Source organism: Molothrus ater, chromosome 16, assembly GCF_012460135.2.
Source record: "Molothrus ater isolate BHLD 08-10-18 breed brown headed cowbird chromosome 16, BPBGC_Mater_1.1, whole genome shotgun sequence".
Taxonomy (NCBI): domain Eukaryota; kingdom Metazoa; phylum Chordata; class Aves; order Passeriformes; family Icteridae; genus Molothrus; species Molothrus ater.
This window is the reverse complement of record NC_050493.2, coordinates 9847179-9873937: the sequence shown is the minus strand read 5'-3', so window position 1 is coordinate 9873937 and position 26759 is coordinate 9847179. Positions and strand designations below refer to the sequence as shown.

General features: G+C 37.2%; 1 protein-coding gene across 3 annotated transcripts in view; it reads left to right on the top strand.

Moving 5' to 3' along the window:
• The window catches only part of PARN (poly(A)-specific ribonuclease), a 41785-nt gene extending 15503 nt beyond the window's left edge, over positions 1–26282 (top strand). For all 3 annotated transcript variants that reach the window (XM_036392084.1, XM_036392085.1, XM_036392086.1), the window contains 6 exons: positions 4292–4347; positions 7011–7097; positions 11762–11836; positions 17329–17518; positions 23650–23843; positions 25385–26282. In XM_036392084.1, the coding sequence (XP_036247977.1) occupies positions 4292–4347; positions 7011–7097; positions 11762–11836; positions 17329–17518; positions 23650–23843; positions 25385–25437 (655 nt within the window). In that variant the 3' untranslated portion in view covers positions 25438–26282. The remainder of the gene's footprint in view (positions 1–4291; positions 4348–7010; positions 7098–11761; positions 11837–17328; positions 17519–23649; positions 23844–25384) is intronic.
• The last annotated feature ends 477 nt before the right edge of the window (positions 26283–26759 follow it).

Below are 26759 nucleotides of genomic sequence, written 5' to 3'. Positions count from 1 at the left end.
TCAAAGTTGTGAGAGTGAGTGAGAGGAAGCCTGCTGTGTCTGTTCTGGCTTCAGGGTTAACTGCCTGACTGTAAAGAAAGGAAGAGTTAACAAACTGTAGGGAGAACAGCTCCCCCTTTTTTTTTTTTTTCTTTTTTAAGCAAGAAATGAAAATTACTGTTTGCAAGAAAAGAGTGTTTGTCCATTCTGCCATTATTGAGAACTTGTAGCTTCTTGTTTTAGAAAAGCTGTGTATTATTTTTAAATCATGGAAACTTGGAAGACTTACCATGTCTTACCTTCACATAATTTTAGAAGCTTTGCCATATTCTAACTAACATCTGCCACATCACCTAAGTCAGAGCCTAGAGGTGAGACTCTCTCACCTTTTCCTTACAGTGAACAGACCAAGGCTTGTACTTTTCAAGCTAGTTGTCTTTCTCCTAGAATGTAAAACTAGCAAACCAGAATAAGACAACTCTTTTTTTTCTTTTTTTGGTTTAGATAAAGAATGTTTAAGTACATGTCAGAAGTCAGAGCTGTGGGGTGTTTAAATGAACAAGTCTTTTGCTCTGTTCAGTCAGTCCTTGCAGGGCTCTGTGTGCAGCACGTGGTGTTTTTAGCCCCTGTAGTAGCACCCAGGGCTCTGCACTTCAGAGTTCCCTGATACCCCTTGGTGAGTGTGCTGCTCCTGGGGCTTTTTGGCAGGTGTGCTCTGGGCTGCCAGCCAGCTCCTGTGGACCTACTTGGCTCCAGTTTATGGTCTAGCCTCTTTCCCCCGCTGAGCATGCTCTTCCTGCTGGGGAGACAAAAAACTATCTTCCTCCTTCCTCCAGAAGTTCTACCTGATGCTGTGGGCAGCAGTCAGAACAAGGAAAGCTTTTCCTTTGTGCTGTAGTCACATTCTTCAAGCAAAACACAAACTACAACATGCAAACAGTAAGGTGAACAAATGACAGTTATACCTTGTGACACAAGTTTTTCCTGAAAGAAGCTGAGCAGAGGAGTTTAGTGTAAGGCAGCTGTTTAGAAGCAGTGTTCTCAGTTTGAACTTTTTAAAATAGACCATGATTTTTTGGGTTGTGTATAAAGTCTTAATTTCAAGACAGCTGTGTATTAGATGTTAATACTTAAGTATAGTTTAGTGATTAAACTTTCACGTCATTGCTAGGACGTTGGAAATGTTTCCTGTTTGAATGGGCTTGTCACTAATGTGATTTAAATTAGTAAATTTAAAATTAAAAAATCAAGCTTTGATTTTTATGAACTTAGCTTTCAAATGAAGGTAATGGACATCAAAATTACTCTTGAAAAACTTTCATTATGTCAGCAAAATTATGGAACTTCCTGGCTGGCTGTTCAACAATGATGGCCAGGATATATGTTAATGTTCATATAGACTAATGATGAACATAGGTAAAATCTTTAGTTTTAGGGCTTTTGTGAGAGTGGAACTGATTAAAAACAGACTTTCCCTTAGGGTTGTTTGGCTCTTTTAGGCATAATGCAGTAAGTTATATGATAAACAGCTCAATAAAGCAGGAATTCCAGAGATGCATTTCTGTAATCTTTATGCTTTATTGTATATACAACATCTTTGAAAAATCCTGTTTGTCTGCTGTGAGTAATCCCCAATGAACATTTATGAGTTGAGATGATGGGACTCTTTATTGCAGTATCTAAACTCTTATGTGTATAATTTGGATACTGTTATTGTCTCTCATACTTTCGAGTTGGTTTGAAATTTTTTGACTGGTTTAGGTCAATGGCTCTTCCATTTCTTCCTGCCCCCACCCACAAGCCCCACAAACTTTTAATGACAATGTTCTTTTGTATCTCCTTGGGTTGTTTGAATGCTGTTTATTCTTTTGATGTAGCTGGAGGCAGGGGGTGGAAGAGGTGTAGAGAAATGAGAACACCATGTTTTATTGAGATGAATAGCATCATGGTCTGTAGAAATAGAAATTAGCTTAGAAATGTTTTTATACAATGGATACCAGAAACCAAAATCCGTGCAAATCACTTGGGTTTGTGCTATATTTGTAGAGAGTTTCTCATAGAGAGCTGTGTTCTCTGGCATGTACTGGAAATCCCTCAGCTTTTCTATATTAATTTACTTTTCTTTGCAAAATTACTGCAAAAAGAGATTGGTGTGTTTTTGTGTAGTTTGACCAATGAGTTCCCACTCTCACTGTTGGAATAAAGAGTTGCTGTTCTTGTGCTTGCAGCCACGTGTGGCTGAAGTAGTCACTGACCTGGAGTGGTAAACTGAGCTGGGTTAAAAAAAAATCTCTTTTCTTTTTTCAGCTAGATCTGTTTGTGTGCACAGTTCACCACACACCTGTGAAAGCTTTCATCCTAGCTCAGTGCAGAGGAGCAATGGTGACTCCTTGAGACTGTTTATGCACTGCTGTGACTGGCAATGATGGCCTTCCTCTCCTCATTCTCTTTGACTTGCCACAGAAACAACTGTTTTCCAAGTGGCTCCCTCAAAATACCCAGAGTTCTTACTGAGAAATGGATTTCTGTCCTCTGCCTGTGTGATCTGGCTGTAGCCCCTAAACAGTGTAGGAAATAACATTTTTTAGCTTGGTCTGCTTAGCTTTTAAAGAAGTATAGCTATGGCACTGATTCTCACAGCACTAACTCACAACTTCATGAATCCAGCTAATTTAATATAGAGCTCATGGTGTCATACAGAAAAGTCTTATCAATTTAAATGTTCTGCAGATAGATGAGGAATCTTAGAGTTATGGATACTTAATTATGGATTCTATTGGAGCTCAGTGTTCATAATCCATGGGGTGTAAGTTAGTGCTGCAAGCTGCAGCTACTTCTGTTCCACACCTGAAGTGCACTAAAATCAGTATTTAGGCTGCAGGGAGTGTGTGTGTATGTGCTGTTTAGTGACATAATTGTTTGGCCAAACAAATAAATGTAGATTTGTCTCAGGGAATAAAAAATTAATCCTAATTAATTTCAGGTAAATGTATTTTTTGGCATAAGTGTGTTCTTGCAGTTGGCCACTGTATTGCTTTCCTCAATATGATAAAACCTGAGGGAGGGAAGCTTAACTAGTCTTCTCCCCAGAAGTGTTTGTTGTGTTTTTAGTAGACTTCATCTTTATTTTTATGAAAAGGTACTCAACTAACTATTTGAGTGCTTTCAAAAGTAGTAGATTCCGAGAAATTGGCAAAAGTTTGTTCAGATAATAATAAGTCAGCTTAAAAAAACCCCTTTTTTTTAAATAAAACCTCCCACTTTTGTTGAGACTCAGAGGATAAATTAGGTGGGCCAGTGTGTGGCACAAGTGGTGCCAGTTCTCACACCCTGTGGCTCACCTGTAAAGCTGCCATACAGTACATTTTACCCCAGTGTTTGCTTTTTTTTTTCTTTCTTCTGTTGGTAGCAAAACCAAGGTAACAACTGCATTCCAGTAGACTTATCAGTGATACAGGGAATCATAAGGGCATGATATTCAAACTGTTAGGAGCTACTAGTGACTGTGGTGTGATACAAAGAATCTCTAGGGAATTACAGAACAGAATTATGTCTGTTCACATCAGTTAGTACTTAGTTGAATGCTGTAACTGCAATCTGAAAAGCATTTTAGAAGCTTTTTAAAGTTATGAAAAAGTTATTTATTTTAGCCTTCCAGTGAACACTATACACAGCAAATGTTTTGTAACATCAAAGTGGCATCTGTACCTGTGACAGGATTTTAAGCTGTTCATCTTACTGTGGAAGGAAATAGTTTTCAGAGCTGAGTAAGAGCTTTTCTTGAAAGCATTTCTTGAATGTTCTGAGAAACTCTTCAGATACATGTCAGAGAGGAAAAGACTCATTCCAGTTATCTCCAAAGAAGTCATGATGGCTTTTGCAGTTTTAGGGTTTTAAGATCCGTTCTGTCTAAAGCATGTTGAAGTGTTCAGAAAATGGGGAGATTTGTGTGTATTTGGAATGATGGCAATGTTTGCACCACCCACTGTGCAAGGGGCTCTTACTGCACAGAGCTGCCACTTGTCAAATGTCCCGTCCTCACTTGTCCTTATTGGTTTTAGCAGTAACAAATTGGGCCTTTTTGCCTTTGTTTTCTTGAATAAGTAAAATTCCTGGCATGATGCCAAGTAATTTGAATCGGGTTGTTAGATAAGAGATTGGGCTTAGAGGGTCTGTTTTGTTTTAATGTACTTTAGGATAAGTTTGGGATGGTTATTCTGCTTCTTTAGAAGAAACATGTAAAAAAACTATAAAAAGGAAGAGGTCTTCGGGCAGAAATTTGCTAATGATTCTTTTCCATTTTGCTTTCTAGGCTCTTTCTTATGAGAGTAATGGACATACCATATCTCAATTTGGAAGGACCAGACTGTAAGTAGCTTCTCTCATTGTAAAAGTAGTACCATTCTGACACCCTTCCTGGAGAAGGAAGTGTAAAGATTAATTGTGTATGTCTAAAGCAAGGATATCAGCATATTTATCAGCTGTGTTTAGGTTATTAGCTACTTATGAAATGATTTAAATGTGTCTGCTCCCTTGTTTTCCTTTAACAAAATACTAAACCCAGAAATTCTTCAACTTTGACCAGAGAATCTGCATTATAAAGGGGACTGAAGAGAACAAATTAAGTTAATGTAACTAAATGAGAGTTTGAAATTAACAGCTTTATTGTTGTTTTGGGTTACTATTCTTATGTACCATATCACATAAAAAATGGGATCTTCACACTGTCCCCTCACCCCAGCAGTAAATAAAAAATGCAAACTAGTGAGTAGCAAATGGTTCTGAAAATCTTGTGGCCACTTTGCTTCTCAATTGCTGTGCAGTAGTACCTCTCCTTAACTTCAGCCTGAACATCAGGATCCTTTAGCCACATGGGATTATGATAATGGAAAAATATGATTTAAAACATTTTTACCTTTCTGGTTTTTTCAATTTACAGACCTGGAGCTGTAATTAGTTGATAATACATTTAAATACTAACGTAAATGTCCTTACTGTTAGGGGATGTTTCATTATGAGGGGGAAAACTTTGGATGAGGGCTCCCACTGATGCCTTCACTTAGGAAAATGTGAGGCCCTGGAGGTCAGTCTGGTCCTGCATTAGATAAAAGCTTACTTTTATATTGAGGAGTCAGATACACAGTGTCTTGCAAATGATACCCATTTGGAAGCAGTCCTGATGTGGACACATTTTCCACTCCTTGCACTGGAAAGCTTGACTGGAGGGTGACTCTATTAGATGCCAGTGTAATAGTAACAGAATGCAGTTGTAGAGAGATGGAAGTAACTGTTGGAAAGTACATGCTGTAAGGGCATAAATTTAATTTTAAATTCAGTTAGGTGGTCAGATCACTGAGCTCTGGCTCTGCTGGAATGGTAATCTAATTACATTGCATCTTCCTTCCCCAACTGTTTGATACTGAGTGGAAGAATGGCTAAATACTTTGGGTCATTGAGAGAGTGCCAAAGCTACTAATTTGTAAAGATGCTACTTCCACTTGCTGGCCAACTTACAGGATTGTTTTGATACTTTGCCAAGAAGGGTTGCCAAAAAAGAGTCTGCCTCTGAAAGTCTGTCTCTTTTATCTGAAAGCCACTCCTGTAGAACAGCCTGATGCAGATATTCTAGGAGAACCTGAGCCAAGGAGGCTCTCTAAGGCTCAAAACAGAAAGCATTGCAGGGTTGGCACGTTGGGCTGGCTGGTTTAGCCACTTCAGTTGCTGTTCTGAGATGGAAACCCCAATGTGGGTTGAGGAAGCAGTCTGGTGGTTGTTTTTGGGGGACCGTTTTGCACAGAAGCAAAGGCACCTAAAGAGTACAGCCAGGTTTCTGTGAGAGGTGCACTTGGGGTCTGTGTTCTTAAAAAAGAGATGAGGCACAACTGACTAGGTGACTGTTGTAATTTGTGTGTTTCTGTTTGTCAGGTAGTGAAATAGCAAGTTTGTGCAATTTTTCCTGAAATAATGGATTTCAGTAACATGTGCTAAGTTAACTAGTATTGAATATGTGAATGTGACTTGCATCGTACTGTGTGTTAAAAACTCATTTAAAAGAATGAAGTTGCTGCAAAAAATTACTGGAAAAAAAGAAAACTAAGCAAATATTTTTCACCTGAGTAAGGAGAGGTTAGAGATTTTAAGAGCAGATTCACTGTGAATTTAAGAATAAACGGATACAAGAAAGTTAGGAATATTTTATTTTCTCTAATCAATATAAAAGGGCTGTAATATCTGAAAGTGGAATTGTTCATGCCATGACTTTCTACTACTGGAATACAAATAATTTAACTATGAATTTCCCTCTGTTCAGTAAGCTGTACAGTGATGAATCAATCAGTTGCTTGTGGGGTTTTGCTGTTTCACTTGTATAGTGCAAAAAAATTGAATTTTAGTCCTTAAAAAAGTTGTGTCCTTTTTGATTAAGTAGCAGACTTAGGGAACAGGATTTCACCTGTGCTCATGAAGGGACTGCTTTCCTTTAACTATTTGTGTCTCTGTCCAGCCTGACTGCACCCTCAGTGCTCATGTACACCTGTAATTTATCATTAGGGAGTTTCTGGTCAACTCAGAATAATCCACTTGTTTAGGTGAAACAGATTAAAACACTTAACAATAACAAGTGGCTGATGGTCTGATTTTGGACACCTGCTCTATGAATGAGATGCACCTTGGAAAGCTCTCCTGTTTTAATGCTGAAAGCTGAGGAGATCAGAAACTAGAAAAGTTCTGTCCTGGAACTTGGTTTGGTGCAAGGGATGAGGAGGACTACACTTGTGGACATTTCCCACTGCAGGAAATGCTGTTTCAATTTCTTAAGCAGATGAGCTAGTAGGATTTAGTATATCTCTCATGCCTAAGTGCAGGCACATTCTCACTGTACCTGATGCAGTTTCATAAATCTTGGCCTGTTATCGTATTTAAAAAGGAAAGGGAAGAAAAAAGCTACAGGACCACATTAGATGACTGTTTTAGGATATTCTAAAGATCCTAGCAGTGACTCTTATTTTAACAAAAGCGTTTTTGTTTTGTAGTGCAGCCCAAACGAGATCATGTTCTTCATGTTACTTTTCCCAAAGAGTGGAAGACTAGTGACCTATACCAGCTTTTCAGTGCCTTTGGTGAGTGATGTGGTCTGTCTTGGTGGTGGTGGTGCTGGTTTTTGTTTGGTTTTTTTTGTTATTATTAATAAGGTAAACTTCTGGTTTGTTTTGTTATTTTTAGTCTGTGGGTGCAGACTTATTCCTGGTATAGGTAATGATGAATCTCTTTGTGTAATTTTTGAATTTCATGTCTTGTGGACTTTGTAATGATGTGCTGAAAATTACTGTTCTTATTAACTGCTCTTTGGAAATCTTTAGTTTGGTGCTTGTTGAATATTGTGGATCTTTTATCCTTTTATTTACAGTCTCTCCTGATAGGAAGCAAGAATTTATATAGGTGGAAAAACAGAATGGGGATTGGTGTGGGACAGATGGAGGCTTTAGGAACAAGGTTCATCCTGCAGTCAGTGTAAAGCCAAACTCCAGCATGTGAGTCTAGGCGAGCAATTAAGCTTGAAAATAGCCAAGTTGATTTCCAGATTGTGAACCATCTAAGTGAGAAGAAACAGCAAAAAGGGTAGTTAATAACTGGACCAGTAGTCCTGTTGTTGCTCTACTAAGTATGAAATGTAGGTACCTGGACAGCTGAGCTAATAGATGATGTGGAAGAAGAGACCTTATCTCTTGTGGCTTGGCACTCTGTCTGTGCAGGTTCTCTGGAGCTGCATCCAGCTCCCTCAGTTCCTTGTGAGCATTCGGTCTTCACTGCAGCAGGGGTCAGTGGAGTGGCTAGGATTTAATAGCCCCGACTGGGAGATGTAGGAAGAGAGAATGTAGAAATGGCAGGATCCTCGCGGAGCTGCTGTTCGGGGTGAGGAACGCGGTTTGGCCTCGGTTCCCGGCGCTTTGTGCCCCTCGGTTCCCGGCGCTTTGTGCCCCTCGGCTCCCGGCGCTTTGTGCCCCTCGGTTCCCGGCGCTTTGTGCCCCTCGGCTCCCGGCGCTTTGTGCCCCTCGGTTCCCGGCGCTTTGTGCCCTCAGCTCCCGGTTTCCTCCCCTCGGCTCCCGGCGGTTTGTGCCCTCAGCTCCCGGTTTCCTCCCCTCGGCTCCCGGCGGTTTGTGCCCTCAGCTCCCGGTTTCCTCCCCTCGGCTCCCGGCGGTTTGTGCCCTCAGCTCCCGGTTTCGTCCCCTCGGTTCCCGGCGGTTTGTGCCCTCAGCTCCCGGTTTCCTCCCCTCGGTTCCCGGCGGTTTGTGCCCTCATTGCCGGCGCTTGCCGTGCGTGGGACGGGCACGGCCGCCAGGGGGCGCGCTCACACACAGCTCAAGGCTCGCTTTGGGACTTGCCAATTCCCGCACTTGTGCAGATTTTAGAGCTGAATGTTTTAATATTGCTATTTAAAAACTTTAGGTTCGGTAATTAATTAATTAATCTATATTTTTAAAGTATTCTTGCCATGGTATCTCAAAACAAACTGCAGATTATTCCTTCCAAAATTCTGGAATACAGAAGTACCCATGGTTTTCCAGTTGTAGGTGGGTGGGGGCAGAGTGGTACAGCGTGAGGTTGAGTGATTTGCCAAAAGCTACAAAAAAAAAAAAAAAAAAGGCAGTAGCAGACATGAATTATCCTAAGGCATTACATCAGTTAAAACAAAGTATCTTGAAATCAAGCAGTATTAGTCGAATTTTACAGAAAAATTATTTTAGAATGAAGACAAGCAGAGTTATAATCTTCCATGGAGCTTCTAACAAAATATGGTGAAACAGCTGAAAGGGCTGCAGTGTCACACTTGGAACTGGTTTGCATTTGCTACTCTAGAAGGGGGTGTTCATGATTCTGAAATCCTTCAGGACTGCCTGCATACCAAGTGGACACCTGTTCATGCAAGATGTTTTTATAGTCTCAGGGGTGAATGTAGTTTCACTGTACAAGTACTTGCAGCACTATGCAGTCTCTTAGAAGACTTTAGATTCTTAAATTTGCATTGTTTATTTGGTCATGCTGATGTGAAATGGAAAGTCATTAAAACAGGACTTGCTGGAATACAGCTTTAGTGTATAGCCTTAAGTTCTACTTAAATTAATGTCTTTGGGCTTTTGATTAAAACTCATACTATCGAAGTATTATAAAGGCTACTGCTTAATTACCAGTAGAAGTCATGTAGGAAATGTACAAGAACAGAGTATAAAAAGGAAAATGTTTCAATGATGTGATCCATCAGTATGATTTTATTCTGTGGATTTAATCTTATTTGCATGTTTGAGTTAATACTCAAAAAATGGAGAATTTTCAAATTTCTTTATAGAAGAAATACATTTTACTTGCACCTTCATGTCATAGTCCACCAGTGGCATTCTTCAAAGTATTGAAGACTTGATGTATTCTAGAAGTGCAGAGAGAGAAATTTCCTGGTTTATTTCTCTAGGGTTGGTGTTCCATTACATTACTGTCCATGGCTTATCTGCACTGGCCTTGCAGTGAGCTGGCACAGGGCTCTGGTGATTGCTAAATATTGTACTGCAGCTGCATTTGCTTTCCAGATCTTTATTTGCATTTCACCATACTTCTGAAATGCACAATATTTACTGAGTGCTTAGCAGTATTGCTGAATGATTTAATTTATTAATCTTATCTCTCCTAAATTCTTACTTCTTAATAATGATGAAATGTGGCAGTCTGAAGAGAGCATTTCTTAAGCATGGAGAGTTGCATAAGAGCATTTGTTGAGGTTTGCTTCAGATTGGAACTCAGTGTCTGCTATTTAATGTTTGACTTTGTTTAAATTCTGTATTTAAAATGTATAAATCTGAGTATAAAAGCAAGATATGTTGGCAGGTGTTGAAACCCTTTATTAGCTAAAAATACAAAGTCAGAAGTCAAATGGAATGCATCAACCCTTCTGCAACAATAAATAAGGATCTGATACTGAAATTATGTGCCACCAATAGGTTGGATTTTTATTAATTTATTTTCATTTGGCACTTAGTGAAAATATGGATTCTGAAGTCCACTCTGAATAATAGCTGAATTCCTTTAGGAAATTTTTTTTGTCTATCACTGATCTTATTTTATACTGAGGGCACAATTGCAAGGTATTCAGGAGAATTTTTCTTTCTGATCTATCTTTCAGTCTGCTCGGGTAGGTTGAAATTAATAAACTGTATATATAGGAAAAGGACACAATCTGGACAGCATTTCTGTGTTCCAGAGTTACAACAGAATATGGTCTCGGATGTCTGAAATGATTGTTTAGCAAATTTTGTAATCAGTAATACAAAATTGGAGAATGTTATACACAAATAATTTTAGAGCAAAGACTTACCAATGCATGTAGAGCAATATGAATTTGTACAGTAATTTCTGTCCTTTAAAGGAAACTGCATGTCGGTTATATACCAAATTGCACTGCAGTTCTGAGCTGCAGTCACAGCTCAGGCCTTGCTTGTGTTGTGAAATGTTTGTGTCCTGCCAAAAGGATGTTCTCCCTACACCAAAGAGCCTTACCCATAGGCAGCAAAATTCTTCAAAGGCAAAATTATTAGAAATTGAATTTATGTGCCCTAAAATATGTTTAAAGAAATTCTAACTTCACGGTGTAGGCTCATCTTAATAGCAACCTTAGCCCTTCAGTACAGGGAGATGTCAGAAACCATACTGAATTAATTAGGGTTTTGGCAGTGATCAAAATGATTATAACTTAAACTCCTAAATAGCTGGCTACTCAAATGTATAGCATGCGAATGAAATCTAGCTAGGCTTTTATTTTTTTATAATTAGAAAATCTGTTTATAATCTGGCTGGATTTCAGAAGAGATTTCTATAACCTTGTAACCCATAGACTAAATTAGATTTCAATAGATTAAACAACTGAGAATAAATGTATTTTAAGCCATTTTGCATCGTTGTTTTTAACCTTGTAATGTCTGAAGGTTAAATGGTGGTGTAATATTATATATAACTTGATTTTCTAGTCTACGTGAAAAAAAGGCACCAGTTTTCAATATCTGAATTGTACTAACAGTAAAGCACTTAGATAAGGACAGGAGATGTAAATGGATTTCAGACTATAATAAGACCTTGTGTCTGGAATGGGAATCCTTTCCTCTGCTTTTGCTTGATTATGAGCTCTTTTAGTGCTAATGTGACATTTTAAGCCATTCACATAGAAAATGCACTAACTGCTTGATGAATAGGGGGACTCATTTCCAGTCACTGTTCCATTGTAACAGCTTCCAAATGAGGTCCATGATTTTGTGCATTTGTCCTCATATTGACTCAAATTAAGTTTTTAGTTCACATCCAGGAAATTATGTATAGTGGGATTCAAACAAATCAGAGTTTGAAAATTTAGTATCTCAACAGTGGAGTTCTCCATTGGTGTGATCAATCCTCCACTTACCCCTTTCGACTGGAATTTATCATCACTCAAAGTGCTGTTATTTATTTGAATAAAGGGCTGCAATTCCTAGAAAATCATTTCAGTTTATTTCATAGACTCATGTAGAAGCCACAAAGGGAGGATGTGAGGGTCTGGGGTGTACAGGGTGCTCATGCTGCCCTGACTTTCTGAACAGTTCCAGGCCCTTGTGCAACTGGGTATGAGCTACACACCTGTACAGTGGACAAAAGCCTTCTCAAGTGCAGTTACTCTTATTTGGCTTTTTTATGTCTTGGCATATCAGATAAAAATCTGTGACTGAGTCTAAAATAAAAATAGTCATAAAAATTTCTTTTGCTTTTCTAGGTAACATTCAGGTTTCATGGATTGATGATACATCAGCATTTGTCTCACTGAGCCAGCCAGAGCAAGTACAAATAGGTGAGTGTTGGGTTTGCTTCAGCATTAAGATTTTAACTGGCTCCTGCAAAATGCTCTGAGCCAGCAGGGTCTTGATTCTAATGGCAAAACCACTGACTTGCTTGGAGGAACTGGACTTCCATGGCAGCAGCAGCACGTGTGTGGCAGCAAAGACAAGCCCAAACTGGACTTGCTTGAGAGTTTTGTGTTTCATTCCATGATCCTCCCAGTACTTAAAGCTGTATGTAGAATAGTGCTGGTTTCTTCACTTGGTGCAGTATTTATTGAGGCTATTTACTGTTACTTTGCACAGAGTATAACTGTCAAAGACTTTGTGGTCTTCACCTCTAAGTACCCTTTGGACTGCTGCACGTTTGGTTTGGTTTACATTTACAAGGAATAAATGCAGTGAGAAGCCTTTTGGTGCATTGTAGAGCACACACAAAAGAACAGTTGTCCAAAGAACTTGGACTGTTAACGTGCCTACACTCCGTGTATGAGCAATGTGCAGTCTCTCCAGACATAAGTTTTAAAATTTTTATTTGAATATTTGAAAATATTGCTGGTAGTTATGTGGAAAAACAGTCTTCTTGGTGTGTTGGGTTTTAGGTTGGGTTTGTTTGTGGTTTGGAGATTTTATGTTGTTTTGGGGGTGGCTTTGGGGTGGAATTTTAAAAAGATTTTTGATTGATTGTAGCTGAATCCAGAAGCTCTTAGTGATTTCTCTGGTTCTTTTGGGCATTTATTTGAGTTCTGACCCATGACCTTACTTCAGGGAACAATGGCTGAAGTAGCCATTATAGATGATCATTTGGGATATGTTCTGGTACTTTCACCCCCATTTACTGAAATGCTTGCATCAAATGCTGTGTGGCCAGTGAGATCAGCAGTATAAGTAACACTTCTGATTAACTGGCTAAAATTTTGTTGCACTTAAGAGCTATTCAGACAGAATTCCCACAAATAAAAAAAAGAAATAAAACAGATTAGAAAACCCCATTGAGTTTACATCATCTATCCTTACTAAGCCCAACTAAAGAAGCTTTCAGGGCCTGGATGTACAATCAGTGCATTTCTGTAATTCCTTATGAACATCCTGGGAGTGTCTTTCATACTTCCTCATACACTCATAGCTCTGCAGAGGATATTGAGGGTTCACCAGCAGCCTCCTTATAGCAATTGCTCCATAGCAGCAAGAGCCATTGTTTCTTCATCCATATATAGATATATAAGAATGAAATAACTTCTAATGAGAAGTTCCAGATAAAGAATTATGTCAATTAAAGCCTTCCTAGATGCTGCTGCAGTAAATTCCCCACTGCTGTCACCTCAGTTACTTATCCATTGTGTAAATGCTTGGCATATACATGATCACCACTACTTTTTGTAGTTGTTGTTAGGTTTGGTTTTGGTTTTTTTGTTCTGTTTTGGTTATAGCAAGTACATATTTTGGGAAGAACTGAATTATTGAAATTGAATCTTTCTGGCACTGCTCTGTGTCTTTTTTTTTGTGCTTGGACAAGCAAGGAGGCTTGTTCTGTGGCCTACATGCTGGGAAATGTTATTTGTTTGAAAGCTCAGGTGATTATAGTCTTTCATAGATTTTCATGAAATCAGGTTAATAGAAATTCATATACTGAAAGCAGTGAGTCAACCAAGCTGATAAATTAAAGCAACCTCAGTTATCAAAAATTGTGTGATTTGTACTGTAAAATTGCTTAAAATTCTTGGTATTTTGTTGGTTTGGGAGCTGTTGCTTTTTTCTGTAATAAATGCATTTTAAAATGAATTCTGTTCTATTCCCTCATCTTAAATTCTTTAATGAATTGTTTTAGTAATAAAAGTCACTATTTGTACTTGTGATCTAGTGAGATATGCTTAAGTGAAGAACCTAGGAAAAACTATAATGTTGACCTGGTTTTTAACCTGTTCCTATAAATGTCTGCATCTTCTGGACTTTGTAAAAAGCCTTGGAGGACTGTGAAACAATATGAATACAAGGCAAGATGTTCCTGTGGGTGTACTTCTGTGCTTATCTCTTGAAGAGGTTTCTGATTTTGAGGTGCTATTTAGAATCTGTATAGGCACCTTCTATCTTAAGCTGATACAGGAGAGGAGAACAAAGGGATGGGCAGCACCATGTACCAATTGGTGTTACCAGTTTGGGTACAGCCTGCAGATAGTTGCTCTTATCAAATATACTTGAGATACTCTGGTCAGCTAATCAGTCACATATGTTAACATTTTAATGCCTTGCAGCAGAAATTGTCCAGGTATGCTTGAAAGACTGAAAACTGTATATAGGTTAACAAAAGGGGCCATTAATGTTACATTGAAAGTTAGACTAATATTTAACAAAATATAGTTGAATTGTGCTTACATCTTGGTAATGTCCATGGTTACATCATCATGTACATGTTTCTTTAGGATTTATGGCTTCTCTGGGAGTAAGTTTGTACATTTGCTGTGGAAGAACTCAGCCCTGAATGTTGTGTAGGGGACAATTTAATTCCATTTAGGTTAATTTAAAAGATGCCTTCTGCTTTGGGATGTTGAGTCTTCTGCTTTCTGTTGATAAAATAGGCACACAGCACTGCTGCTTCCATTCCTGAGTTTTACTTTGAAATACTGGACTATGCATGTGCACTTTTGTCATCATGGCAAACTTCTGGATTGTTACATGTGGCATGAATAGCCCTAGTAGTCAATAAATAAGGCTGTGGAACCATATGGTGAGTATTGAGAGTAAAACAAAATGCCACCTTAGCTACTCATAAGTGCATACTGTTGCTGTGGCTGAGGCAGTGCTCCCATGTTTTGAGGAGAACACGATCAGATAAGGTTAATGCAGCATCACTTAAAGGCTTCACAGGTGAAATTTTACTGAAGTCTTTCATAAGCTTAAGTGTTTAGAATTGCAGCCTTAATCTCTATAGCTCTGTGTGTTTATTGTATTTGTGTATTGTGGCTTTTCTTTTACCTACACGGTTCACCAACATATTTGTCTTTTTATTAAGAGGCTTAATATTATCAGTGGCCATCTGTCAGGATGTTGCTCTGCATAAAAGCAAGGACTTGACAAAAAGGTGTCTTTGTAAACATTCCTCTTGACCACTCAATGGCAGTCAGCCTGTTTGATGTCTTCCCTAGTAAAGAGGGAAGGTGCCATCTTCTAGAAATGCTTTTCCTAAAATAATTTGCAATTACTCTTACTCTGCTATGAGACAGAAACTTTGGGGCTGCACTTAATGTGAAATGCAGCCACATGGTGTTGGTTACTTGGTCAGGTTTGTCACAGAAAGATTTGTCTCATCTCTTAAAATTTAAAGAAATAAATAAATAGCCCCCCTGAGTTCTCTTTAGTTTTTTAGAATTCACAGAGCATTCTAGCAGTGCATTTCTTCTGTTGGGAGTGCAGAACGACCTGACTGTATTTGCTTTGTTGGCAATATGGACAGCATCCATCAAAAAAGCATCAGAGGAGCTGCTCTTCAATTTAAGACCATGCAATATTGTTTTATCTCTGTGGCTCCTTAGACTTCTCCATATGGCTTCATTTCAGTTTTTCAATGATGAAGTAAAATATTCAGCATGTAACATTTTATATTAAGTATATATGCTATATATGTATATACATATATTTGTGTTTATGTACCATATGAATGGTTTGCTGTAAAATACATGCCTTATTTCAAGAAAGTAGACTTGACTTTGTACAAAAATACTGACTCTTGCACAGATTTATTTTAGAATTATATTTAGGCCTCAAATGATTTGTTTTTCTTCCCTGAGAAAGGGCTGAGTTTATCAAGGAATTAAATGGCAGACCCATAACTTTGGCTCATATCTTGTAGCAAAACAAATAATGTTATTGTGTTTTAACAAATGAGTATGTATCAGATGATCCATGGTAACTTTGTGCTTGATTTTAGCAAGTAAAAACACGCTTGAGTTTAACTAAACAAATTTTCCCCCGAAGAATGTTGGCCGGCATGCAGCAAACTCCAGTGAGCCTTATTAATTCATTCATGATGCCTGCCCCATAACTTCATGGGCAATAAATATTGTCCTAATTCTTACAAACAGATCCTTCAAAGCTCAAAACAAATATAAGGGAGATGAAAGGAGGTATGTCTGACACTTGCTGGTTAGTGCAACTATCTCATGGGGCTGTTAATAATACAGACTACTGCTGTCTGTACTTGGGATTAAAATTAAATAGTCAACACTCCTGCCTGGTCTTATGTATGTTGCAGCAGCAGCATCTGTATACCATGACAGGTATTATAGATATCTCATTTCACTGTTATACAGCAAATATTTCACTGTTACACAGCAAAGTGGATGATCTGTCCTGAAAGAGGAGAAAAAAACGCATCCACCCATCTTCCTCACCTTTTCTGAAATTTGGTGTTGGAGCTTGCCATCTCTAGTGCTTGCACCAGAGGTAGCACAGAATACCTGTATTTATAACAGCTCAGCTAGAATCCCAAAGTGGGATATGCATCTGAAATGGTTCTAAAAAATGGGAAGTAGATAATAAAATCAGGATTTTTGTCTCCACTACAATGGCAGTATTTTAAAATGTGCAGAAAAACAATCTGAGGTTGGAAGGGGGGGGTTATTTTGTTTTGTTTACATTTAAACTGGTTTACTGCTTGGTTTACAATACTTTCTTTCAGAGAGCTAGGCTGAAAGCAGCAGAAGACACCAGTTGACAGTCAGTTTAATTTGCTGATTCATCTGTTACAGGGATGGCGTCAGGCCAGAGCTTGGCTCGCAGACTAAAGGCTGAGAGCTGTGAAGAGCTGGGGCTTGAAGGAATGTTGTTAAATTGTTACTGAGTGGAGGCAGTGAAAGTTTTTTTCTTTAGTTTTAAAGTGCTTCTAATTTTGCATTGACAGAAATCTTTCTACCTTGAACTCGAAGTGTTTTTCGGTTAAAGGGAGATCAGACATTAGAAAGATACAAGGATGGAACAGCTGGCTGTTAGTTAAGTGCTTCTTCCATGGATATCTTGTGCAACCAAAAATGCAGCTCAAATAAGCTTATGTTTCACAGCAATCAACAGAGTTTTGGCAAAGGCTTTGCAAATGTCGTCTTTTCCTGGCAGGCTTGCAAAATAAACCTGCTGGGTTAAGTAATGAGACTAAAAGGGAAAAAATCCAGGAAATCTTTTCTTGCCAACAAGCAATCTGGAAGAGGGTTATGACTGAAGAATTGATAGTTTCTAATTTAAAAGAAATGTCTTAAGTAGATTTAACTCTTTTTGCACAAAGTCTGACTTTGAGAAGAGCTTTGAGCATCTAGTTCAGACATTGTGACTTCTAGAGAATATGGCATTTTGGGTTTGTTTTGTTATGTTTTTTTAATTGCTAACAATGGAACTAGAAATTGTTTTATGAACAGAACAAATAGCTTGCAGCCTTCTGCTTTTCAAAATAAGTTATTTCAGTAGAGGGCATGCTGTCATTTAAGTGTTTTGTATATAATATCATTCTCCTCCTCCATAGCTGTAAACACCAGCCGGTATGCTGAAAGTTATAGGATCCAGACATATGCAGAATATGTGGAGAAAAAACATGAAGAAAAACAGGCCAAGAGAAAATGTACAGAAGATAGTTGGAAGGAGATGGAGAGGAAGAGGTTAAAAACCCAGTGCACACCTTACGTTTCCCAGAGTCGATACTACTGTGTTAACAGGTGAGATGTCTGTGCTGCCAGCTCGTGTTCTCACTGCATTTCTATCCAAAACCAAGCCATTTTCAGGTACTTCTTAACTAATCCAGGACATTTTTTCTGTAGGTATTTCTTTCCATATAAATCAGCAGTGGTACATCAGCAGTCACAAGATGATAGGTAAAGCAACAGAAGGAATTTCATCATATAATAATGATGAATACCAAATGTGATCAGACTTTTAAATGCTGGGATCTTGAGGGCAGGTCACATCACAGCTTCTGAGCTTGATGTAGCAGCATAATATCTTATAACCAAAATTTCGAAATTATTTTCTTTAGTTTTATGACACTTGTGAATGGCTTGTGTCACGTGGACGCTTAGTTGTCATCATATATCCTTTTAAAGACCATGTTGGTTTTGGGCTGGTGATCATAGTGCCACAAAGAATGGTATAAATTCCATGGTAATAATAGTGCCACAAAGAATGGTATAAATTCCATGGTAATAATAGTGCCACAAAGAATGGTATAAATTCTCTTCTAGAGCAGTCCTGATGAAGTTGTCCTTATGCTTCAGAAATAGGATGGCAAATGATGATACTTGCATGGCATTAAGCTTTTAGTATAAAGCTTGAAAAGGGCTTAGGTTCATTATTTAAGGACAAAATTAAGTCAGGACATGATGCTTTTGGTTCTGGTACAGTATGTTCCCTGTGTTGCTGTGTGTATTTCTTGTTCCATATTTATCTGCTGATATTAATGACAGGTTTTGGATATGATGGTAACAGTCAGCTTCTTTCTCAGTCATCTGTGTAGCTGAGCATGTGAAGAGATTTTTAGTGTTAATATAATTGTATAAATAATTTACCAAGTTATTGCCATTCTTCGCCCTCCCTTCTCCTGCACTGTCCCCCCAATTCTATGAATTCTGCATGAGAATAAGTTTGAATGGAGTGTGTAAGTTACACTTCTCTAAGCAGATGTTTTGGTTTTTTTTGGGGGGATTTTGTCTCTTCTCCTCCCTGCCCTGTGGTTACACAAACCAAATTTGGTGGTAATAAAACCAGTGCTGAGGTATTTCTGCTTTATCTTTCTTGGAATGCTACATTAAGTTCTAGTTCTCATTATATCTTCCTGTAAATGTTAATCTGTCGAGTAACAAATTCACTAAAATTGTTCTGTTCTTTTCTCAACCTTATAATTTTGCAGGTGTGTATTTTGGCAAGCTGTCCGATGTTCATGACTTTTGTCATGCTGGGTATTCTAAATGTGTTATAGACGTGTTTGATTCAAAAAAACATATGGAGGAATGATGATACAATCCATATCAAATGAAGTTAGGTTAATGGAACTGTAGTACTCAGGGATCCTGGGGAGCCCATGCTGTGGAGATGAGGAGCTCTAAGGTTTCTCCTGGCACCAGCCTGCACGTGGCTAAGGCTTAGCTCTGTAACTAAGGTGGTAGACTATTTAATAGTCTGGAAGTACTTACTACACCTTGAGTTTGCTGCAAAGAAACACTAAGTTCTAGTTTTGCTCCTGCCAGAGGAAGTGCCTCCTCTCAATGAGTGCTGGGGTTTGGGTACCTCTCAGGTTGCAGGCAGATGGTAACGATGGCAGCTCATGAAGAGCAGGAAGTGCAGAAAGCTGATTTGCTGATCTCTTGCACAGAAGTTTACGACGCACCGCAAATGTGTCATTTGGAAAACTGCTGAACAAAATTTTCAGTAAATTCACTAAAAGTTGACATAGCCCAGTGAGTTATCTGTCTAAGCACTTATTCTCCTTGAAATTTTTTAATACCTTTTTTTCACCTAGTGTTGTAAAATTCTAGAAGAAGTAGCTTTTTGTTTCACATGATCAACAACTTGATAGCCTTGGATAGCAGCCTTTATTTTGCTGACAGATCTCTTATAATTGATGTTACATAATTTTTTGTTCTCTTATTATTCCATTAGTAAAGTGATTTGGTTCTCTCCCACATTGCCTCTCATGCAGGTCTTTTGACATGTTTTTCTTCATTTAGTTTTATTTTTTACTGGTTTTATTAAATTCTTTTGTCAGTTTATGTTTTGTAAATGCTTCCTCTGAAGTATAACCTGTTTAGATAGAACATGGAACTGCAAACCATGATCTTTGATTTCACTCAAGATGAACTCTTTGTTTTCCAGAAGAAGGTATATAAAAATATTTCTATCTAAAGGTATATAAAATATTTCTATTTTATCTATTATATACAATAATTTTAATATAAAATGCAATATCAATATTTATATAAACAATTGGGACAATTATGTATGAATGCATGTATATTTATCCAGATTAGCTGAAGTCTTACGTAGCTGAGCACTCAACTGAGCTGGATACTGTGAAGTATCCAGCAGCTGATCCCTTATAATAGCTTCATGTTACTGCATCCTTTATTTATTTATTATTTAATGAGCTTGCTGCATCAGCTTCTGCCAAGGAGCACAGCTGCAGGATAGCAGTTTGTCTCCATGATGACAATGTGTCCTGGTTACTTTTTCATTCAGTAAGGAAGTTGTTGAGTATTTCTTGTAAGGAACTTTTGTCTTAAATTGACAGATTGATAAATATGTAACAAAGGTTCTTTAATTCTTGTCTTGTTGATAAAACAGTAGTTCTATATTGTAGAGGAACTTCTCTTCAGAAAATAAAGTTTAATAGTATTAATAGCTGTCACAAGGTAAAATAATTTATAATTAATATGTATCCCTTGCATATAACTTAATACTACCCTTAAATAGAAAAATTTATTTCAATGGAAATATGCCTAATTATTAATGTAAGATGGAGAAGTTGATGAAAAACTGCTGCATTTGACAAAACTTCAAGTAGTAAATAAGATCCCCTTGTCCAGACTGTTGCTATTCAGAACACACATAGGAAACAGATGGAACTGGCTGTGTTGTGCTTAGCAAAGGACTGCCTGCCAGCTCTGCCATGACTGTTACATGCATGGCTTTAAGAGCTTTTCCTTAGCAAAACAGTGTTAAACCATAGCAGGAAAAGTCAAATAGGTTTGCTCTATGGAAAACTAGGTACCCTGCCCTGTTTGTACTTACTTATTCTCCTGATCATCATCTGGAAAGAGTAAGGAAGAGTAAGGGCAATGGCAAAAGACAGTGTACAAGGAAAGGATACAATATTCTGCCTAAAACTGTGAGTGATGCATCTTCTGTCAAGTCAGGGTGCTGTTTGTAGCACCACTTCATTGAATGTCTTCATTTTGCCAAAGATATATAATTCTTGAAATGTGCAAGTGTTTCTACTTGGTTTATTGATGATGATTCTTTTGGTTTATTACAGAAATGGTTGTTTACAGTGGTTTATTACCTGCTAAGGAATAGGAATTGCAAAAGCTGAGGTATTAAGGGTATAGATAACAAATACTGCAAGTAAATTATTATAGTGTTCCTGCTTGTAGTGTTATTTTAGGTGAATTCACCTGCTCTTCAGCTGAAATGACTGATTTTTATGATGGATCAGTATCTACTCCCACCCCTCAATGTTGTTTCAAGTGTCAAGAGAACTTAGTTTTGTGTAAATGAAATTTATTTGAAATTGTAGGAACTCATATATCCAGGCCAGTTACAAATACCTCATTGTGATGAAGTGTTTCTTTGAAAAAACAGACATGCTTTTCCAAAACAGAAAATGCTAAATGCTACATCATCATAATTGTTTTCCTACATTTTGCTCCCCTCCACATGCTGATTCTTTCAATTTAATTACCATAGTACTATTTGGATTGCTGCTATTTAGTACATCTTGAAATATCTTCTCTAGAAAATAAAATGAGTTATTGCCTGGACAGCTGTTGTACAGGTGTGTTTTGAAACCTGAGTGTTACATGGTTAGAGGATGGTGTAAATCTGTGTCTCTAAATGGTCATAAGGATCATAGAAGAAGTCTGTCTGCATTGGGCAATGACTGAAAGCTATTATTGTGTTCCAGTCTTTAACTTTGTTCAGTTGTTTCTCAGCTGAATGAAGAAGTTGAGGCAGAAATGTGGACACGTCCAAAATAACTGTTCTAAGTAGAAAACTGAACTTGGAGTAGTGCTCTAACTCGTATATGCAACCATACTCATTTACTGCTAGGTACATAAATAATGTTGCTGTAATCTTAAATCTTATTTAAGGTTAAAGAAAAACAAGACATAAAAAAATTAACTCTTTCCCCTCCAGAAGCCATGCAATCAATGAATGAATAGCAAATAAAATTATTTGGGAGAAAGGAAGACAATGGTTCTTCATTATAAAATATGTTTATTTTGTATTTTGTGCTGCCCCTTTTTGGTGGTGGGCTTTTTTTTTCCCCATAAGGTATCTGCAGGTGGACCATAAGGCCTAAAATTAATTTTTATGTTGTTCTTTGGTACGCAGCTAAATGGGCACTGAAGGTCAAGAATTTGTTTCTCTTTATTTGCAATAACTTCACAGGAGTCTCATGTTGGAAAAACTTAAATTCAGCCATAAGACCATTCAAGAAGGGATCTTCTTCCTACAGTGAGTGCAAGTTCCCTTCTGAGAGCCAAGTGCTGAAGAAATCCTGCGATCATAATTTGTGGTTCCTGAGATTTTTCTTCCTAATGTATTTTTCAGAATGGCTTTCCCCAAAGTAGAATTCTTACAAGCTTTTCTAAACTTTATTTTTAAAAAAATAGTAGTTTTTCATTTCCTAATGCTACTTCTTCCCTAGTTTTTTTTCTTTCCAACCCTAGTTTTTGCCTGTTTTGCAATCTTGAAGTGTGTACATAGGATTAACAGTTCTATCCAGCTTTTTATTGGTGGTGGTTATGGTATGACTCAAAATGATGATTTGTAAGAAATCATGCAAGAAGGCCTTCTGTGTGTGAATGTTTGGAGGAAAAACCAGCTATTCATCAAAGTAAATGGTGTTTGTGCTCCTAAAGTGGATGTAAGAGCATGAGACGTAATCATATGTTTCATCTTTGTTTATTGCCTTTGGACATCCCAGACAGACTCTGTTTTATGTTGCAAAATGTTCAGCTGAAGAAATTCCATTTCAAAGCCAAAAGTATACTGCAAAATTTAACAGTTCTTCCTTTAGCTGAAACCATACTGAAACACTGCAATTCCCTGCTGTTGATTGAAAAGAAAAAAAATACCTTGTAAAGCTTTACTTTATAACTTAGTATTAAGATTTATTTAACTCACAGAATAGAACATGGCTTAGATGCATACAGCCATGTTGTGTAGTTCTAATTAAAAAATAAAAGTTCATAAATCTAAAACTACCCTTTATAAAATTGGTTGTTCTAAAAGCATTATATTAGACATTTAATTAGCTGGTGTTTACATATCTAGAAGTTTATAATGGGAATTGCTTTTTAATTAGCCCCTTTGCTACCTCATTCTGTTTTATACTCATGCTAATTTGATTTTAATATTGTCAGTTGTCTTTTAAGGAAATTTAACAATAGCATTGCAGTGGAACAAAAGCCTACACAAGGTTATTTCAGTATGTGCTGAATGGAGTGGAGCTCTGAGTTCATCTTTATACTCTGTTAGTCAGACTTCATTCAAATGCTGCTAATTAAATGAGTGTGCAGTTTTTTGTGCTCTTTATTTTACTGGTCCCATGAATAACAGGACTCTGCACTTGAAAGCCAGATTTAAATTTTATATGTGGAGCTTGATATTTTCCTCTACCTTTATATAGAAATGCTTTTAAAACTACTGTAGTTCCAGGAGAGAGGTGAAGTGAGCCTGTAGACTCCTTCAATTTCAAGATGTGGTTTTGAGGCTTCAGTTGTGCATGATTTGGTGTCTATTGACAGTGCTTTAAAGAGCTTGCTTAACTATGAGAATAAAATGTAAAACTGTGCAGGGATAGAGAACTGATTAATTACATTTCAGATGAGTGATCTCATCAGAATAGTAGCTGAGACATCAGTAGTACAGAAATGAATACCTTGATCTACAGAAGATCAGATTAGATAGCAAATTTGAGGAATTTTATAGTTAGGCCAAATCTTTCAGATAATGTAATTTCATGGTACACCACTTAGGACAGTTCATTCTTCTACCTTCACGTACAGCAGTGTGTACCTGTGTACCTATGTCTTCTTGACTTTTTCACAATCATCTTTCTTCTATGTTCCAGTTTTACAGGTACCAGTACAGTGGGAAAGAGAAGCATGAGTCCTATTGAGGAAGAAACTGTTTCTGATGATATGGAAGAGGGAGAAGGCCAAGATCCAGAAAATGATCAGACAGACTCCTGTGCAGAGTCCCTTCCAGATGGCAAGAAGAGAGCCAAAAAGTTGAAAAAGATCAAGACAGAACAAATTCCAGCAGGTAAGTGCTGGAACCATGTTAATGCACTTGGTTTTCTGTTCTGTTTGGAAATGTTCTAGGCCTGAACAGAACTGAAATTCTTTTCTTGAAAGTCATTGCTTCTAGCAGTAACTTACTCCATTACATTCAAAGTTCTTCTTGAAACTGAAGACTGCATCACATAAAAATTGTAAAAAAACTCAACAAACAAACTCAAAACAACATCAAAAAGCAAAGAACTCAGCCCAAACCAAAAAACTCACAACCAACCAAAGGAATCAGAATGTAGTTGATTTATTACTTTTGCTTGCTTTCTTCCTTAAAATAAAGCTTTTTGAATATTTTTTAGGTATTCTTTTTTTTTAATGTGACTTTGTAGATAAGGTTACTAAACGTGTTTTGCATTGTAAGCAAAATTGAAGGCACTCTGTTTTGATGTATGCATTAATTCATTCAGTGTTCTGTGTGATGTTTGTAACCATAATTTTTATTTGGCTTCATTTGACTGAAAACTTTTCACCTAGGGTTGATGTGAAGGTGGGTGTTTTCAGATTTTAATACCTATTTTTTTTTTTTTGGCCAAAATACTTTGAACTGAACATCTGACTAAATGCAGACAGGTTACAATCAGATGATTATGTTTCACCTTGTAATTTTTGCTGTTTTGTGAGTTAGTGCAGCTTGTGCAAAAAAAGTAAATAACTATCCTTCGATCACATGAATTTAAACATGAAAATATTTTAATTTTATTGATCTATTTCTTGTTGATTCTATTTCAATGTTTGTTAGCAATTTCTTGCAGAAATTGGACTATAATAAAAATTAAATCATATTTTAATTTGGTCCAGATGACCATACCATATTAGTCATCTGGAGCACTGCCTTATTGAAGTATATTCAAATATTCATAATTAAAACTTTGTTTCAATAACTGTACTAGCAGCTTTTATCCAGAAAGCAGTACTGTGTACCAGACATCCTTTCTCCCAACTTGGTAGAGTAAAATCTTAGCTGATTCAAAAGCTGTGCTTGGAAATTATTTTCTTCTTTTTGTTCAGTAGGGCAGTTGGGGCCTGTAAGCATATGCAAAATGACAAGAGTGTCTGTAATTCTGAGTATAAATTTCAGGTTCTTATTTGGCATTATGGGAATATATGTTATCGGTATTAATGATTCATCTTTATTCTCCAGTTAATTTGGGATGGAAATATTCTTCCCTGTCTTAACAGCCTAAATAAAAATAATGACAAGCACACTTGGGAAAATAGTATTGAACTTTATCATCCCAGTAATTGCAAAACCAAAATTACCTAATTACTAGGGTTAAAAATACATTATTTACCATTTATGTAAGAAACTTGAAATTAACCTTTACTTTTTCCCCTTTTTTTTAAAAGTACCTATTCATAAACAGTCTCTTGGTTCCTCTTTGTAAATATTGACTTGCCAGTAATGTATCTAGAGCCTCCCTCTTTAGGAAAATGTGTCTTAATATCCTCTGAAAGAACAACAACAACGACAAAATCTTGATGTAATTTTTATTCCATGATTCTGTCTTCTAGGAAGCCTCACAACTAGTTCCACTGGAATTTTTGAGGTCCCTGAAACATGGTAGGAAACAACTGCCTTAAAAAGTGGAATTGATTGAAAGCAGTTGAGAGAATACACCTCTTGGAAGCCATACTTTATTTAAATAAAGTGGTGTTAACAAAGCAGTATGTGTCCTGAAAATCAGTTTAATTATTTTAAACTGTTTCTTGAACAATCACTGTCAATTTTACTCGTGTGTACATCACCTAGTATATGACTTGTCGTTGATCCTGTGAAATCCTTGCTGTTGTAACTGATGTTAGGTTTAAGAAGCAAGACTCAATGTCCTTTGGTCACCTCCCTTGGCATGCTGGCTGTGAACTGTACAAGAACTGGCACTCTGTGATTTTGTGCTAGGCTGTTTCCTTTGCTTGGGGAGTTTCCACATCTCTCCTAATATTTAACTGTTTTTTCAGGCAGCTTCAGTATGCTGTCAGCATTCTGGAAACAGGTAAAACTGCAGTTTTACTTATTGCTTTCTACCTGTTACTTTATCCAGGAACATTTTCTGAATTTCTGTTCTCTACCCCCACCTCCAGTGCAGGTGGTATTCATCTAAATACCAGCCTTACACATACCTACCCTTTCAAAAAACTGTAACTTAAAAGTTTCTCAAACATTAATTTCCTGGTGGGAGGTAGTTTTTCTTTGTTTTCACATCTGTTGTTCCCACTTTTAAATCCTGACTCTGTAAAAAACGTTTTTGGTAAATGTGATAAACCTGCTAACTGCACCAGCCCTTTATTTGTTTAAAAATGATCTGCATTGGTAGATTTCAGAAAATGTTTGATATTTAAATTTTTGTATCATGGAAATAAAACCAAAATATGTATTTCCATAACATGAAAATTAAAGACATTTTCTTAGGAACTGGTTTGTTTTTATTTATTAGCGTCTGAAATGGTTTGAGTGAGATCTTCTTTTTGTTTTCCTTCTTCCTAATATAACAATTTTTTGTCATCCTGTGAGTAGCAGACCCTTTTATTCCATTGACTATTTTCAAGATATTTGTGAAACGTAACCAAGAAAAGCAAGCCTATTGTCATAAGATTTAAATTGCTATGTGTTTCCCTTGGAGGGGTGAAAACAAAAGAATTCTACAAATCAGCAAATTCAGAACCATTCCTGTGGAAGAGTGGAATATTAAGAAGGCTTCATTATCTTATATTTACACTAGAGTGGGAACCACTGTCTGTTAAACATGGAATAACCTGTTTGAAGGTATGTCAAAATTTGTGGGTTTTTAAATGATTGTGAACTTGCATTGCCAAGAGGAAAAATAATTTCAAGATGTTAAATGTGAAATGTTGCATTTCTAACCTTAGAATGCTCCCAGAAGTACTGTAA